At 40.2% G+C, this 14,971-nt stretch overlaps 1 protein-coding gene across 16 annotated transcripts in view; it reads right to left on the bottom strand.

Moving 5' to 3' along the window:
• The window catches only part of Ttll5 (tubulin tyrosine ligase like 5), a 258,831-nt gene that overhangs the window by 53,054 nt on the left and 190,806 nt on the right, over positions 1-14,971 (bottom strand). For 13 of the 16 annotated variants that reach the window (XM_076849829.2, XM_076849826.2, XM_076849824.2 and 10 more), the window contains one exon: positions 868-1,085. The exons of the other annotated variants lie outside the window; for them this stretch is intronic. In XM_076849829.2, coding sequence (XP_076705944.2) covers positions 868-1,085 — 218 coding nt within the window. The remainder of the gene's footprint in view (positions 1-867; positions 1,086-14,971) is intronic. 16 annotated transcript variants of the gene reach the window in all.

Raw genomic sequence — 14,971 nt, forward strand, 5'->3', positions numbered from 1 at the left:
CAAACAAGTGTGGGGGGGAAGGCATTGGCTTTTTTTTTTTTTAAATCAAAACAATTTTTTTGGTACCGGGGATTGAACTCAGGGGCACTTGACCACTGAACCACATCCTTAGGCCAATTTTGTATTTTATTTAGTGTCAGGGTCTCACTGAGTTGCTTAGCATCTCGCTGTTGCTGAGGCTGGTTTTGAACTTGCAGTCCTCCTGTCTCAGCCTCCTGAGCGACTGGGATTACAGGCATGTGCCACTGCACCCAATAGGCATTGATTTTTTTTATGAAATTGAAATATGATATGATTGAGTAGAATGACTAGAAGAAGATGCAAAAAGGAAGAAGTTTTCATTTCCTTTCTCCAAGCCCACAGTTCAGGACGCTTACCTGGGGCACTGACTGTAGCTCCTGTCAGAGGCCAGCAGAGTTGGTTGGCAATGATCTTGAATTGTATAGGGAGCTCTCACCACAATCACCCAGGGAGGCTAAAAAATCAGGGGCTACTCCTCTCAGCCAGGGCACAGCCCAGCCATTGGCATGCTTTAATTATTTGTACCTAGTCTTTACTCTCCATTGGGTATTCTTGTGACCCCCACCATTGAGAATTGAGCCCAGGGTGCTTTGCCACTGAGCTATATTACCTAGCCCTTTCTATTTTTTAATTTCCAGCCAAGGTCTTAATAAATTGCCAAGGGTGGCCTAGAACTTGGAATCCTCTTGCATCAGCCCCTAGAGCTGCTAGGATTATAGATGTGGGCCACCACACCCAGCTGGTATTCTTGTTCAATACCTTATGGAAGGTTCCAGAAGTTAAAAGTACAATTAGCTTAAAATTGACATAACTTAGAAGAAACTGAAAAGTTTACAGTGAACTTACTTTGAAGCCCTCTGGGATGTGGCCTTTCTGAGCACTTGTTTATGATTAGATGGGGGTTTGGGGACCAGGGAGGAGGAAGAACTTGGAGGTGGCACCACTTTTTGTGGTAGAGTGGTTGGCTTCTGGCCACTAGCTGTGGCACTTGAAATTCTGCAGCCTGCACCATTATTCATTGTCCATAAATTGGAGTTAGGTAGTGTCTGGCTGCCAAAGATCGCCTACAAGAAAAAGAAAAAAAAAATGATCGATGGAGATCCCTTTCCCCTGCCACTTGCTGCATATAACTGCTGTAATCCTGAAGGAGGGCAAAGAGAAAAGGGAAATTGTTAAGTCATTTTTGAGGACAAACTTCCTCAGGGCTGTCAGTGCAGGTCCAGGTTCAGACAAGAGGAGCCTTCTGAAGCAGAGCTGAGGTGCTCTTGGGAGCACCAGGGCTAGGAATCCGGGAACCCAGTACGAGGTGTTGGTCCCTATTCTGGATAATTCTACTGAAAAGCATGGGGTCTCTCATCTTGGTTTCCTTCATTGTTACAGTCAACAGATTTTTGAACGAATGTCTCCTGCTGAGGACCCGAGTGCTAGAATTTCGATTCCAGTCTCCTCAGAACTCTGAAGGTTCCCGTGTTGGAGGAGAGGGAGAAGCCTGTGTAGCCATGAGCGACCAGAGTGCAGAGATGAGGCCCAGAGTCAGACCACGCAGGGCTTTGAGGGCTATTTTTAGAATTTTAGCACAGTAACACCCTGTTGACCTAAGGATTAACACAAGATTTTTACATGTGAAAATGCTTTCAAGGTTAAAATTATGACATGAAGACAATTCAATTAGCATCTGGCATTCAACAGGAGAGTGTTTTTGTGGAGGGGAGGCCTATAAAGATCTGAAGACACTTCTAGACAACACAGATGTCTGCAGGATGTGCAAGTATACTTTCTTCAAGTAGGTGCTTAGAGAATTCTTACAACTTATTGACCTCATTAGAAATAGATTTTTTTTGGTGTGTGTCATAAGTTTTGTTATTGGTCCTTCAATACTATTAATACTACCATCAATACACATGAATTACAAAAACTTTTAATGTGAAGTCATAGTAAGAGAAAAATAATGTAATTGACAAAATACATGGCACTTTTTATTCACTTTTTTTGGGGGGAGGGGGTACTGGGAATTAAAGTTGGAGGCACTCAACCACTGAGGCACATCCCCAGCACTATTTTGTATTTTATTTAGAGATGGTCTCACTGAGTTACTTTGGGCCTCGCCATTGCTGAGGCTGGCTTTGAACTAAGGATCTTCCTGTCTCAGCCTCCCCAGCTGCTGGGAATTCAGGCATGTGCCACCACACCAGGCCTACATAGCACTTTTGTGGAAAAAAAAATCCTAAAATTCCCATTGAGCTGTAGATACAACACGAAAAGAGAGATGGGAGAAGTCACTTTGGCATGGCCAAGCTTGATGGAAAATGACAAGATGATCTTAGGACACATTCACCTTCCAGACAGACCTCACCCATATTATTTTTGACCTTTATGAATTTTGTTAAAAATTCAGATTTAAAAGATGAGCTGGGTAGCTTTAGAAACATGTCAACAACCTTTCTCTGTTCATGCCTTGGGAGTCCCACTTTTGGGAAATGAGTCTAGAAGCCTGGCCTGGCAGGTCAGAGCAGTCTTGCATGCAGTGAATGTGTTTGACTGAAACACTTGACTCAGATCAAAGAGGTTTCAGAGGGAGAGGATCTGAACATTTTCAAACTGATCAATTGGACTGATGTGTCTTTGCAAACTGACCCAACGAAGAGAAGAAAGGAAGACTCAAGGCCATGGGCCAGACCAGGAGGGCAGTGCTGTCACATGTGTGTCCATGAGAAGCCCTCCCATGGTGCCCTCCCATGGGGCCAGAGGGCCAGGGAGCCCAGCTGCTCCAGCCAGCCTTCTTGAGGGAAGGTGCCAATTCTTCCAGTTCCACAAGGGTTCTCAAACAAATCTTCTTTTCAATTGCTGTTTCCATATCTGAGGGCCTCAAACTATGTGGGAGAGGCTCAGTTGGAGGAGGGAGGCAGGAGGGAGGCAGGAGGGAGGCAGGAGGGAGGCAGGAGGGAGGCAGGAGGGAGGCAGGAGGGAGGCAGGAGGGAGGCAGAAAGGGGCAAAACCTAGCTGCTGTTTTCACCACTGCATCCTAAAAAGTGGGCTCAGCTATGAAGAGTGTGTGGGTGATGCCTCCTTCAAGATGGGAGGAGACCAGGACTCAGGTGGGGTCCTGAGAAGTTGGAATGAGGGTCACACTGAGCTGTCTATAAACAACTTCAATGGATAAGTAATAAAGAAGGAAAAATTAGTAATCAAGAGCTCTTGGAAATAAAAATATTCTTTAATGAGTTATATTTTAATGTCATAGGAGAACTGCCATCAGTAAGAACATCTATCCAACAAATGTTCCCATGCTTACACCAACCATATTCCCAAATTTATATTCCAAATTCATCAAGTTTTTCTTTTTTTCAGTACCTTTCTAGGTCATCTAAATACAATTAAAAGAATAAATGAAAAGAGCAAGTTCAGAACAGGGAGTATAATAAGCCCCTATTTGTGTAAAAAAAAAAGTGTATAAATAAACACACATACACAAAGTTAATATTGCACAGAACAATTCTGGAAGGATATTCAAAAAGTTGACAATGTCCATGAAAAAAAAAAAAACAAAAAACTGGTTAGCTATGTGTCAAGGTAAGAAGGACATTAACTTCACTACTATTTTTAAAATTTTGTATGCAGTTATTACACAAATAAATAAATTATTAAAAAGTCAAGTTCTAATAACATTTAAGTGTGTAACAAATTAGCTCTGAGTATAACTGACAATATTCACAAGAAGCCCAGTTTCAACCAGCCAGACATTTACTCCCTGTTAGACTGGCTGCAAGAGAGAACTGACTGCTCATAGCTGGCTTTGGAACCAGATTAGGTCATCAATGAACGGCAGAGAGACGAGGCTGAGGGAAAAAAGCATGGCGTTTCAGTTAACCTCGGGGCTCAAATATCAGCCCTGTTACTCACAAAGTGGGTTATCTCTTCAAGTTCCTTAACTTCTCTGCACTTTGGCTTCCTCATAAGCAATTATATAACTACTTTGGTGGATTGTTGGAGATTAAATGAAGATTACCTACGTAATTAATAAGGGTTTCTTAAGATAAATCAAAATACTTGGCAAATGCTCCATTCATTCCCTACTGCAGTTTATCAGGGGTTAGGGATGACATGAAAGCCTACCTATCAGTAATCATTTGTGAATAGCAGTTGGTTATGCATATTTTCAACATATTTTTCTAGTCTTATGATGATGCTCACTAGCTGTGAAAGCAAACTCTTAAAATGAAAACATATGTTTAGGTTCCCAAATCATATTTATTCAATTCTCTCTGGCCGAAATAATCTTTTCCTCTTCTGAATGCTTATAAAAATTTATTCGTATGTCTTATTCTAACTGGTATTGTATTTGGTCTGATATTATAGCCACTTATCCATGTACTTTTCCCCTTTTCTGGACAATACGCACAGGAAATAGCTATATTTTATAGGGTTATTGATTCTGGTTTCACCCACTGTGGTTTGTATAACGCTCAGGTGCTTAATACAGTTTATTCCAGGAAGGGACAAAACAAAACAGTACACCAACTATTTATCTTTTTTTTTTTTAAGCAACAGGTGAATTCCTCTACACCTAAATAGGGAAATGTGTATATGCATGGAAATGCAATCATGTAATAAGACCATTCTCTGAATTTATATAGTACCTAGTGTGCTGTCTGTGTCCAAAATATAAATAAGCCCTCTTAAGAGCCCCTCAAAATAAATTCATCTTCTTAGATGCAAATTTTGGGGTAGGACTTGACACAATGATGTTCTATGTAAGGTCAGATGTCTCTTTAAACAACAAAAAACTTATTGCTTAGGAGACTGCCACCTGCCTGGATATCATCACTTTTCCCTTCCTAATGATACTGTTCTGATTCTGTCTGGATAATAATGTGTGTTTAGCTTCACCCACCCCCCATGGCGGGGGGGTGGCGGGGGGGGGTGGGGGGGGACACAATTCTGGTCAGTGAGATATAAACAGAAGTTCCTGGGTGTGGAATTTAGGAAAGTTTTGGCTGTTCTTCCCACTAGCTAGCTAGAGGTAGACAGGCACAGGGTTAAGACCCCAGGGGACAGAGACAGAAGAAACATGAGTTTCAGATGGCACCATGATGCTTGGGGGGAAAAACCGTCTCTAACCAGAGCATGTTTGTGTGTGTGTGTGTGTGTGTGTGTGTGTGTGTGTGTGTTTGTGTGTTACCTGCAGCCAAGTGGAATCCTGATATGAGAACTAATTCTCAACCTACCACAGTCAAGCTTGTTTAAGCCTCAGCAGGCATGAATTGCATCTCAAAGCAAGTTCTCTTACCAAAGACAGTAAAAAAGCATCTAGGTTGTGCCTTATGATTTGGTGGCCATGCTGGAATGCACTGAATGGACAACAAAGGAATCACAGCTGAATTCCATCTGAAACTGAAGAGTCAGCAATGAAGACAAGTCCCCAGGTGTTTCACCAAAGCGAAGGTTAATTGGGGTGGGACTAAAGCAATCAAATATGATAAGAAGCAGCTCAGGAAAACACTCAGGCAATATTAAAAGCAGATATGTAAGTGGGTGTATTTAGACTGGTTTCCCAGACTCCTCATACCCTGTTATTGGCCTCAACCCCGACACTCCACCAGCTAAAGATCATGTGAACTGTTTTGTCCCGATTCTTGAAAGGACAGAATTATATGATGTTCTCTGTATAACTTCTAAGAAATGTGAGGACTGAATAGGCAATGACCACAACACAGGGACACAGCTGTACTGTCACCACTCAGTGTCCTGGGAAAGGGAGCTGGATGAGCACTGGCCTCTACTTAAGACCTGATCAACATACACAGACTCTGGCTGCTCTGCTGGTGTGGGAAAGCCGCAGGACAGGGAGGAGACTCAGCACCAGTTGCAGGGTTGGCCTGGCCCCAGGCAAAGACTGGAAAGGCCCTCCCCTGGCCTCAGAGGGGTGCTCGTGGGTGGGAAGGAGTAATTTCTGATAGACAGAACACAGACTGCAACTTGGAAGGTTACAAGGAAGCAAGATCTGGGCTCTCCAACTAGAAAGATAATACTATGCAGAGATTAAATTCTGGAAGTATTTTTTTCTCCTAATTCCTTCCAGAAAAACACTCCTTTTAGCCTTCACTTAGGCTTATTGGTGATGGAGCAGAGTTGGTTGACTCTTTAATAAAATAACTGTAAACTCCATTGTTGAGAATTAAGGGAGAGAAAGTAGCAAATGCTAATCTCTACCGTGCCCCTTGTACTCTGATCTCAGGGAAGCAAGCGTTTCTAGGTATCATGTGCCCGTGTTAGATTTTGTCCTAAGTCTGACAGAATTCCCAGCACAGAATTCCCACTGGAGGTTCCTCCCTGGCAGCTACGGTGTGGGGATGGCGCATTTTCCTGAACACGTGAGCTACTACCCACTCAGCTGACCACGGCCAGGGTGAGAACTGTTGCGTGCACACACACTGCTGCTCTCATGCAACACCATGGTGCCGGGGAAACTCAGCGCTGAGGCGAGGGGCAAAGCACGCTTCCAAAAGGCCTTTGTCTAAGGCAGCACGGAGCTCTTGGCCGTCTTCCATCCACAGTGTTTGTCAGCTGGGACGAGACAGGGACTGAGCAAAAGAAACAGGGTACAACTTCTGGTGCTGCTACCATGCGCTGGGAAGTGCTGACTTGGATCGGGACGGAGCAGAAACCAGAAGCCCAGGAGTGGCCACTGCTCATAGATACACACGTGAGTGTGCGGAGTGTGTGTGGGTGTGTGTGACTGAGCAAGCACAACCACACAAATACCTGAGGCAGGACACCGACTGCCAACTGTCCTGGAAGTCCTCTGGCACATCCTTCCATTTCTAAAACCAACTCCTACTCCTTCAGCAAGCAAGAAAAGATCTTACCACTTCCAAGAACCTACTGGAAAAGATGTAAACACAGGTGTTTACCTGGACAGAAAAAAGTCTAAAACTATTATTCACCAACCAACTGAAATCGGCATTCTTCAAAACATTTCTAAATCAATTCTAAACATCTGAGGAGCAATGAAGTGATTAAAACCAGATATTCAAATATCTCATGAGCCTCAGAGTCCTTCACCCAATCAAGCCGAAGCTTCCACGGGCCGCCTCAGAGTTGGTTTTTCATAGTTGGATACATCTCGGGCCGGGTTGGGGCATCGGGGCCAAAGAAGCCTAACTCCATACAAGGCAGAGGCTCAGAAGGCTCCTCTCCATGACCATAAGGCCCAGGGAAATTAGCCCTCACACAGCACGGACGACCTGCCCTCAGCAGCCCTCTCCCCACCCACAACAGATCCAGCCAGTGATAATCAGGAGGCTGAGGCGGACAGCAACTTAGGCCCAGGTGACGGTAGCTTTGCTTTACTATTCCTTTCTAGCCATCTCACTCTACGTGTGACAACATGGAGCACAATCACACATGCACCAGAGCCTGGAAGGCTGAGGTTTTCCTTTTTTAGCAACACTTTAGTTTCTTTAATCCAAGTTCATCAGAAAGAGAATTAAAAGTCATTTCTAATTCTACTCAGACCTAACCTGTTAACAGCTGGACGTTTTTCTGTGTACTTATTTTCCATATGTATTTCTGTATGCTTACAAAAAATGAGATCACAGACACCCATTTTGAGGTCTGTTTTTTTTTTCCATTCAAATACCTATCTTGAATATTTTTTTCATATCTCTGAAGGTAAATCTAGATCACTGTTTTTTTTCTATTTTATTTGTTCTTTTTAGCTATACATGAGAGTAGATTTTTTAAAAATAGATATTTATTCATTTTATTTTTATATGGTGCTGAGGATCGAACCCAGTGCCCCTGCATGCTAAGGCAAGCACTCTACTATTGAGCCACAACTCCAGCACCAAGAGTAGAATGTATTTTGACAAATTATTTATATATGGAGTATAACTTATTCTAATTAGTACTCCATTCTTGTGGTTCTACATGATGTGGAGTTTTACTGGTTGTGTATTCATATACGAACATAGGAAAGTTAGGTCTGATTCATTTTACTGTCCTTCCTATTCCTACTCCCTCCCTTCCTTTCATGCCCTTTTGTCTAATCCAATGAATTTATATTTTATACCCTACCCTGCACCCCCCCACACACTTATTGTATGGTAGTATCTGCATTTCAGAGAGAACATTCAGCCCTTGGTTTTTTGGAATTGGCTTATTTCACTTAGCGTGATAGTCTCCAGGTTCAATCTATTTACTGACAAATGCCATAATTTCATTCTTCTTTATGGCCGACTAATATTCCATTGCGTATATACATCACATTTTCTTTATCCATTCATCTGTTGAAATGCACTATGTTGAAATACTGATGTGGCTGCATCACTGTAGTATGCTGCTTTTAAGTCCTTTGGATATAGACCGAGGAGTGGGTCAAATGGTGGTTCCATTCCAAGTGTCTTGAGAAATCTTCATACTGCTTTCCATAATGGTTGAACCAATTAGCGGTTCCACCAGCAATGTGTGAGTGTACCTTTACCCCAAATCCTTGCCAACGTTTACTTTTAGTTGTATTCTTGATAATTGCCATTTGGACTAGAGTGAAATGAAATCTCAGTATAGTTTTAGTTTACATTTGTCTAATTGCTAGAGATGTTGATTTTTTTTATTTACTTATTTTTTTATTAGTTCTAATCAGTTATACATGACAGTAGAAAGATCTTTGATTCATTGTACACAAATGGAGCAGAATTTTTCACTTCTGTTTGTACATGAAATGGACTCACATCATTTGTGCAATCATACATGTACCTAGGGTAACAATGTCTGTCTCCTTCTACCATCTTTCCTACCCCCACACCCCCTACCCACCCTCCCCTTTGCCCCATCCAAAGTTCCACCACTAATCCCATGTCCATCCCCCTACCCCACACATATACTTTATGGATTAGCATCCACTTACCAGAGAAAACATTTGGCCCCTGGTTTGGGGGGATTGGCTTATTTTGCTTAGCATGATACTCTCCAACACCATTCATTTACCTGCAAATGCAATAATTTCATTGTGTTTTATTGCTGAGTAATATTCCATTGTATATATATACCACGGTTTCTTTATCCATTCATATATTGAAGGGCATCTAGGTTCTTTCCACAGTTTAGAGATTGTGAATTGTGCTGCTATAAACATTGATGAGGCTGTGTCCCTTTGGTATGCTATTTTTAAGTCCTTTGGGTATAGACTGAGGAGAGGTATAGCTGGGTCAAATGATTCCATTCCAAGTTTTCTAAGGAATCTCCATATTGCTTTCCAGAACGGTTGCACCAAATTGCAGTCCCACCAGAAATGTATGAGTGTGCCTTTTCTACCACATCCTTGCCAACACCGTTTGTATTCTTGATAGCTGCCATTGTGACTGGTATGAGATGAAATCTTAGAGAGGTTTGATGTGCATTTCTCTAATTACTACAGAGGTTGAACATTTTTTTCATATATTTGTTGATGGATTATGTATCTTCTTCTGAGAAGTGTCTGTTCAGCTCCTTAGCCCATTTATTAATTGGGTTGTTTGTATTTTTTGGTGTAAAGTTTTTTGAGTTCTTTACATATCCTGGAGATTAGTGCTCTATCTGACGTGCATATGGCACAAATTTGCTCCTGATATGTAGGCTCTCTTTTCACCTCATTGATTCTTTTGCTTTTTAGTTTGAATCCTTCCCATTTATTGATTTTTGCTTTTATATTTTACACTTTAGGAGTCTTATTAAGGAAGTAAGGTCATCATCCAACATGATGAAGATTTAGGCCTACTTTATCTTCTATTAGGCGCAGGGTCTCTTGTCTAATTCCTAGGTCCTTGACTCACTTTGAATTTTGTGCATGGTGAGAGATATGGGTTTAGTTTCATTTTGCTGCATATGGATTTCTAGTTCTCCCAGCACAATTTGTTTAAGTGGCTATCTCTTCTCCAGTGTATGTTTTTGGCGTCTTTGTCTAGTATGAGATAACTGTATTTACGTGGGTTTGTCTCTGTGTCTTCTATTCTGTACCACTGGTCTACATGTGCATTTTGATGCCAATACCATACCACTTTTGTTGCTTCAGCTCTGTAGTATAGATTAAGGTCAGGTATTGTGACACTTCCTGCTTCACTCTTCTTGATAAGGATTGCTTTGGCTATTCTAGATCTCTTATTTTTCCAAGTGAATTTCATAATTCTTTTTTCTATTTCTATAAGAAATGATGTTGGGATTTTAATTGGAATCACATTGAATCTGAATAGCGCTTTGGGTAGTATGGCCATTTTGATAATATTAATTTTGCCTCTCCAAGAGCATGGGGGATCTTTCCATCTTCTAAGGTCTTTTCAATTTCTTTCTTTAGTGTTCTGTAGTTTTCATTATAGAGGTCTTTCTCCTCTTTTGTTAAGTTGATTCCCAAGTATTTTTTTTTTTTGAGACTTTTGTAAATGAGGTAGTTTTCCTAATTTCTCTTTCAGCGGATTCATCACTGATGCATAGAAATGCATTTGATTTATGGGTATTGATTTTATATCCTGCTACTTTGCTGAATTCATTTATTAATTCTAGAAGTTTTCTGGTGGAGTTTTTTGGATCCTCTAGGTATAGAATTATGTCATCAGGAAATAATGACAGTTTGAATTCTTCTTTTCCCATTCGTATCCTTTTAATTTCTTTTGTCTAATTGCTCTGGCTAGAATTTCAAGAACTATGTTGAACATAAGTGGTGAAAAGAGGGCATCCCTGTCTTGTTCCAGTTTTTAGAGGGAATGCTTCCAATTTTTATCCATTTAGAATAATGATGACCTTGGGTTTAGGATAGTTTTTACAATGTTGAGGTATATTCCTACTATCCTCAGTTTTTCTAGGGTTTTGAATATGAAAGGGTGCTGTATTTTGTCAAATGCTTTTTCTGCATCAACTGATAGAGTTTGGAAGGGTTCCTTCCTTTTTTATTCATGGAATAATTTGAGAAATACTGGAAAATTAATTCTTCTTTGTAGGTCTTGTAGAACTCAGGTGTGACCCCCTCTGGTCCTGTGCTTCTCTTGGTTGGTAGGCTTGAAATTGATCTGTTTAAATTGTGTATGTCCTCTTGACTCAGTTTGGGTTGATCATATGTCTCTAGAAATTTGCTGGTGTCTTTGAGGTTTTCTATTTTACCGGAGTATAAATTTTCAAAATTGTCTTCTGAATTTCAATAGTGCCTGTTGTGATATTTCCTTCTTCATCACAAATTTTAGTAATTTGGGTTTTCTCTCTCCTTCTTTTCATTAAGGTAGCTAAGGGCTTGGCAATTTATTTATTTTTTTCAAAGAACCACCATTTTGTTGTGTCAATTTTTTGAATTGTTTCTTTTGTATCAATTTCACTGATTTCTTTCCTGATTTCAATTATTTCCTGTTTTCTAATACTTTTAGTGTTGGTTTGTTCTTTTTCTAGGGTTTTGAGCTGTAATGACGGGTCACTTATTTGTTTCCTTTTTCTTTTTTTAATGAATAAACTCTATGCAATGAACTTTGCTCTTAGCACTGCCTTCATAGTGTCCCATAGATTTTAGTAAGTTGTATGGGAGTTCTCATTTATCTCCAAGAATTTTTTTCATCTCCTCCCTCATGTCTTTTGTTATCCCTGCGTCATTCAATAGCATATTGTTTTAGTCTCCAGGTGTTGAAATAGCTTCTAGTTTTTATTTTATCATTGATTTCTAGTTTCATTCCATTATGGTCAGAAAGAATGCAGGGTACTATCTCCATTTTGTTCACAGATTTTTTGAGTGAAAGAAAAGCAGGACACCCATTTTATACTTACTTTCCTTTTGAAACACCACCCATATACACATGTGCACATTCAGGTTGTCAACAACTGGTTTTGCTCTTGAAGGACAGTGCTGTGATAAGCATCATGTTATTAATATATTTCACATATATTGGCTTTAACTAATTTCCTTAAAGAATAGTCATCAGAAGTCTCTTTATCTTCAGTTTTAAAACTCTTCTTTATATTCCCCATTTGCCCCCAGTTAAAAAAAAAAATGTATCAATTTACACTTCCATCAGTATGTTTGAGAGGATTGATTTCTTTATTTTCCTTTGATAGTTTTGAGGAAACTGTGTGCCCCATGAAAAGCTGGATCATAATTTGATGCTATTGATGTTTCTTTCCTTTTTTTATGATTATGTTGTCTTTGGACAACATTTTACAATCTACACAGATATTACTCTAAAGAATAGTCATTTTGTCATGGTGTTAATATAATTTTTTATTCTCATACCTCTTTCTCTAGCAACTATGAACAAAATGATTTGCATACGATTTTTTAATTGTCCAAGTAAGTGACTAATTAATACTCTGAGCTTGGAGTTTCTTCCAAGACATCTTCTTTAATACTGTTTTAAGCAAGTTCTGCTTCTGGCATGTGGTTTAACTACGATTCCCTGTTTGAAATTATACTACTACATATATTTAAGGGCGAAAGCAACGCACTATCACAGAGAGACCTGCACACCCAACACTCACTATTCACATTATTCACAATAGCCACGATGTGGACGAAACCTCAATGTCCATGGATGGATGCATGGATAAAGAAAATGGGATATATACGTGCCAAAGATTGTTATTCAGCTCTTTAAAAGTGGAAATCCTGTCATATGCTACAACATGGATGAACCTGGAGGACATTATGCTAACTGAAACAAGTCAATTACAAAAAGACAACTCCTACATTACACTACTTATGTGAGCCATCTGAAGTAATCAAATTCACAGACACAAAATTAGAAGGGTGGTTGCCAGAGGCTGGGAGGAGGAGGAAATGTAAGGCTGTTGTTCAGCCAGGACAGTTCCGGTCAGGTACTGTGAATAAGTTCTAGAGACTGTTGTACAAAAAGCGCACAAGGTTAACAACACTGCACTGGATGCTTAGAAAGCACTTAGAGGGTGGACCTGCGTGATTTGCCTTTTACCCTCATGAAAAATCTGAAGTGTCCCCAGAGGAGCATGTGGTAAAGGGTTAGTCCCCAGCATGGCGCTATCAGGAAGTGGTGGATCCTTTAGAGATGGGGACTTGTGGGAGTCCTTAATCACTGTCTCCTTGCAGGGGACAGTGGGACCCAGACCCTCCCGTTTGCTCTCTCCTGCTTCCTGGTCCCCAGCTGAGCAGTTCTCCTCTGCCATGCACTTCTGCCATGGCCTGTTGCTTCACCCCAAGCTGACCTTTTATGGCCAGAAACTGTGAGCCAAAGTAAACCTTTTTTCTTTATATATTTGTTACAGTAATGGAAGGCTAACATGCATAATAAATAATAAGAGCAACTAAGGTTTATTGAGCTTTTACCATGGGTCAGCAGGGCTCTAAATCCTTTATATGTGAACTCATGTAATCCCCCTGGTCACCTGAGGCACGTTCCACCATCGTCCCCATTTGCAGAGGAAACCAAGCACAAACGTGTAAGTACCATGACCAGGACTGCCGAGCTCTGTGAGTAAGCTGGGATTTGCACCCCTGGGGGTGGTTTACTAAGCTGCTGCCCTGATTTATGTATGCTGACTGCCTTTTAAGGCAAATGTATCTAAAGAAAAATCTATTTAATAAATCTCCTTTCAAAAGGAAATCTAAAGCAAACCTAGCAATGTTAACAGTTTCCTTCAGATGCATATAAAACCCAGAGATTTCGCTTACTTTACTTCAAATCACTTTTTTGGAGAAGGCTAAGAAAATTTTGTCTCAAATATTTTAAGCAAATTTTTCTCACTAATTTTAAAAGTTAAAATGTGCACGTATGTTTGTGTACACCATCCCTGATCCAAAATGCTTGGTTGGGTGGGGCCAGAAGTGTTTCAGATTTTTTAACCCTTTTTTCAGACACTGGAGTATTTACATATACATAATTAGGTATCTTGGGGAAGGGACCCAAGTTTAAATACAAAATTCATTTGTTTTTTTATACACCTTATCTCAGAAATCCAAGGGAAATTCTAAACAATATTTTAAGAGTTTCATTATGAAACAAAGTTTCATTTCAAAGTGGAATTTTCTACTTGTAGTGTCATGTCAGGGCTCAAAAAATTTTGGATCATGGAACATTTTGGATTTTCATGTTAAGAATGCTCAACCTGAAATTAAAAAAAAAAAAAGAACACTCTACCTGTATATGGATAATTTTGTAAAATAAAATACAGTGAAATAAAACAAAATATAGGAAAAATATAGGTCTGGGAATGTAGCTTGGTGGTAAAGTGATCCCGATTTAACTCAAAAAAAAAAAAAAAGAAAAAAGAAAAGAAAATATCCGAATGGTACCAGATTGAGAGCTCACCTGGTTAACAGACACAACATCTTTGTTTGTATGTGGTGCTGAGGATCGAACCGGGGCCGCACGCATGCCAGGCAAGCAGCGCGCTACCGCCCGAGCCACATCCCCAGCCCTCACCTGGTTAACAAAAGAAAATTCAGTTTCATTTTCAATTGTCTGTTTTATCAATTATTTGTTAGTGACCATAGAGTATTATCCGTATATTACAACTCATATTCTCGTAACAATATCGGTATTTTATGTCTCTCAATTAGTAAAATAAGATAATTAGTAAAAGGCATTCTCTAAGTTCCCTATAACTTTAAATTCTAAGTTTATAGACATCTAACTTTTCTCTGTCCTGAAATGCACGGTTTGTTTTGTTTGGCCTAGCACTTCTCATGGTTGGCCTACTGTGCAGATCTTAAACAGTATATATTGACCTTGCTGTTGTATATTTATTATGCAGCTGTGGCTGCATCTATCACAAATGTTTCGTGTGTGTGTGTGTGTGTGTGTGTGTGTGTGTGTGTGTGTGTGTGTTTGGCTTTTCTCTTTCCCTTTTTGTCTCCTTCTTCTGCCTATAGATAGAGAAAAACAAACCAGAGGTCACAAACTGAGGAAAGGGAGCATAACTGGTTACCGGGTCCTGTAGCAAATCCCATCTTAACCACAGACAACAAGCAAGT

The sequence above is a fragment of the Callospermophilus lateralis genome, chromosome 3, assembly GCF_048772815.1.
Source record: "Callospermophilus lateralis isolate mCalLat2 chromosome 3, mCalLat2.hap1, whole genome shotgun sequence".
NCBI lineage: Eukaryota > Metazoa > Chordata > Mammalia > Rodentia > Sciuridae > Callospermophilus > Callospermophilus lateralis.